General features: G+C 46.0%; 1 protein-coding gene across 1 annotated transcript; it reads right to left on the reverse strand.

The window, feature by feature from the left end:
- Positions 1 to 1,583: 1,583 nt before the first annotated feature.
- On the reverse strand, positions 1,584 to 2,930 carry LOC147880502 (uncharacterized). Its single transcript, XM_087370623.1, has 4 exons — positions 2,728 to 2,930; positions 2,024 to 2,197; positions 1,862 to 1,943; positions 1,584 to 1,768 (listed from the first exon to the last, which is right to left on the reverse strand). The coding sequence occupies exons 1-4, from the start codon at positions 2,928 to 2,930 to the stop codon at positions 1,679 to 1,681; spliced, it is 549 nt and encodes a 182-aa protein (XP_087226749.1). The 3' UTR covers positions 1,584 to 1,678.
- Between the last annotated feature and the right edge of the window lie 335 nt (positions 2,931 to 3,265).

A 3,265-nucleotide genomic window follows, 5' to 3' on the forward strand; every position in this document is an offset into this window, starting at 1 on the left:
AGGGGCACTGCTAGATTTGTTTTTAGGAGGAGGAGTCCCTGAAGCACTCCCTTTGGAGCTGCTCGCATGCGCAAACAGTTTGGAAGGGAGTCATGGGGATCTTAGCGAGGGCTGCACCCGAGCTAGGACCGCTCATTTGGGGAGCCGTTTGCTGGTGTAGCACTGAGATGGGACATCACTTGGCTTATGAGTTCTCTAGGCAGGATCCCGTCTTCTTCATCACGTAGGCCACCTGGGCATACATGGACAGCTTCCCTTGGCATCTGACAGAGACAAATGCAGGAGCGTTGACTTGGCACCCAGTTTGGGAGATCATAGGGAGCATTACAGGCTGGCATATTTGGATTCTAGATGTGCGCAGACTGTAGGAGATCAGGCTTCTTCTGCTACCCAGACCCGAGCTGACATTTGGAGCACGATCATTCACATGCTCAAGGGTCAGTGGGATCTGATTCAGGGGGAGTCCCGGGCAGGGAAGGAAAAGAGACGGCACTTCCTTCGCGACTGGGACCACCGGGAGTTGTTCTTCTAGCACTCTGCTTAGAGTCTTCAGTGGCATTACGCCCCCCCACCGTGGCTATTTGTCCACTCTCCGATGATTATGCCCTGAGAGGCTTGTAATTAGCATTTTGGCTCCTCGGGCTGTATCCATTTTGTGATTGGAGCCCGCTGGCCTTTAGGCCCTCTTGTACTCTTGCTTTCAAGTAATATAACTAGCACTACTTTTTGCGCAAAAAAAAAAATTGTACAAATCTCCCCATCTCTTGTTGAGATTAGTACATCTAGATGACTAGAGGGGCGTAAATCTACATCAGCTTGATTGGTTAGTGTAGATCATAAATAGGATTTGAATAGGGACTTGGTTGTATTTAGTAGGTGGTCACCCCCCCTTGTATGGTGTGGATCATCCTAGCGCTCCATGTATTGAGGGTGATAGTCAATGCCACTTTATTTGTTGACTCTATCTTGTTTGGTCCTCCGCTCTTCATCTCTCCCTTTCCCACGTGAGCTTCTCTTCCCTTAGCATTCTCTTGCACTTATCAACATCTCCCTCGAATGTAAAACCTTCCTTCACCACAAGACAAATCTCTCCTATTTGGACATACGTATCTTCCACCTCTCTCCTATGAATTGTGCTTGCGCATACATATCTTCCACATCCTATCCACCACAAGTGAAAAAGCAATATATTTGCTCATAATGAAACAGCAGACATCAACAAGACGAAAACATCCTATATTACTCCTTTGAAGGTTGGCATTTCCCTTCTTTGAGTAGAAACTCAATGGATTTTGATTCCACCAATGTACAAGCATGGAGTGAGTCTCTTCCACTCAAGTATCTGTACCATCTTAAATATGTTTTTGAGCATACAAAACGGTGTCTGAATTACTTAGCTCATGTTCAAGTAGGTCAGGTGCATGTATGCATGGTTAGACCTCTATAAAAGGTGAACTATTTTATATACTTTTAACGTGCGCTCCTATTGAAGCATTAGGCAATCCAAACACAAACGTGTCAAGGCACAATTCAGCCAACGATCCTGCATTATTTTTTACTTGTACGAGTGAGCCGTGGTAAGATAAGAGCAATTATAGCCGTGCTAAGATTGGCATTACAGACACATTCATTTCAATGGACCATAATACTGATGCACAAACCGTAACAGTGACTGAGTTCATAAGTTTTTACCATCTGGATCGAAGAAAAATGCTTGTTTAATCTTCCCATCTTGTTGCGTCTTTTCAAAGATAGGTATCCCCATCTCCTGTGCGAAACGAAATTCCATGCGTCAGTCGGGATGACCTCTCGAGAGGTACATGGCAACTGACCAAACCAGAAGAACAAGTAATCAGCTAACCTTCAGAAGCTTCACACACGCGTCATAGTCCGCAACGCAGAAAGCAAGGTGATGACTTGTAGGGAGTAAGCTAGGATCCTTTCTGGAATTGTCACCGGACACAATGAGGTGCAATCCGTCGTTCGAAAACCAAAAAAGGCTGCAAATTTCATGGGAACGTACCTGGACTCAGCGACTGAGTTGAGGGGAGATTCGGGTAGCTGCGATTTAGGATTGCGTTGGATTACATGTAAAGAAAACGAAGGAGGCAAAGTAAGCCAAACGACGTCGAAATTGCAAAAGACGGAGCGTCGATCGGCTTGAAACCGAGCACCTGATGTCACAAAACCAATGCGTCTGGTAAATCGCATGTAGAAGATGAAATCGAAACAAAGTTACACCAGAAGTCTCCAGGAAGCTCAAGGGAAGAAGGTACTTTCTCATTGAACGTCGTTGGTTTCGTGGGCAACATGGTGAAGGTGGACACCACAGAAAGACCCCATGCTCACCTCAACTAGCTTATGGTTGGATATATCTTCATATTTCTTTCTTTGGCTTCCTCTTCAGTTTTGTAACGTTTCTTGAGCAACTTCATCGCTTTCTGAGTGGTTTCATCGATTCCTTGATCAATTGAACTCAACTTCTATCTGCTACTTCGTTGGAAAAGTTCCTTGCAATAGTGCTTAGGTACATTTCTGCTTTGTAGAAACTCTTCTCATCGGTTGTTTTCACAGTGTTCGAGTAATTCGTAGAACAGTTTTGGTAATTGTCTTGTCGAACTTTAGAATCCAGAGACATTTTGCGAGTGTATGACATTCTGACAAGAAGCTCTGCGAGTGTATGACATTCTGGGCTTCAAAATTACAAGCTTCCACTCATTAAGTTACTTCAATCGTCTTCGTGTTTGACTGTCTTCTGGCTGCTTTTGAATCAGCGGCTCCGCCATAGCTGCATCTGCAGCAGCTTTGTATAGCTCCGCCATAACCATATAAGCCGCTTCTGCTATAGTTGTAGAGCTCCACCATAGCCTGTAGAGCTCCGCCAGAAGGGCGTAGTTGCTTCTAGTACAGCACCTGTAGATTTCAGCCATAGCTGTCGAGCTCCGCTATAGCTCTCTTGCTATAGGTCATCCGCCATAGCTACAAGTCAGCTCCATCGCCATTGCCATGGCTTAGCTTCTCTCCCTCTCGTGCTCTGGCTCCGGTCACTTCTCCTCCCAGTAGCACTTCCTCAAATCTGCTATCCAGCTCTCTTTCCTCCTCAGTTTCCTTGCCTGCTCTTCCCTCTCCTTGCTCCATCGCAAACCACCCCAAGACCACGAGAAACTCATAGCTCCTCCTATTGCATCTTGCGTCTACGTCCGCATGGACCTTCAGCCACACCGCCGAGGTCGTCTTTACTGCCCTCCAAGCCTTGGGCTAGATG

The sequence above is a fragment of the Dipteris shenzhenensis genome, chromosome 32 (genome assembly GCF_047967505.1).
Source record: "Dipteris shenzhenensis isolate YYH24624 ecotype China chromosome 32, Dip_SZ_1.0, whole genome shotgun sequence".
Taxonomy (NCBI): domain Eukaryota; kingdom Viridiplantae; phylum Streptophyta; class Polypodiopsida; order Gleicheniales; family Dipteridaceae; genus Dipteris; species Dipteris shenzhenensis.

Excerpts from the sequence above, each read along its gene's own strand:
- LOC147880502 (XM_087370623.1), bottom strand. The coding sequence starts at position 2,930 with ATGGCTGAAATCTACAGGTGCTGTACTAGAAGCAACTACGCCCTTCTG. Across the intron at positions 1,944-2,023 it reads AACTCAGTCGCTGAGTCCAG|AAAGGATCCTAGCTTACTCC; the intron begins GTACGTTCCCAT and ends TGACAATTCCAG. Across the intron at positions 1,769-1,861 it reads CGTGTGTGAAGCTTCTGAAG|GAGATGGGGATACCTATCTT; the intron begins GTTAGCTGATTA and ends CGTTTCGCACAG.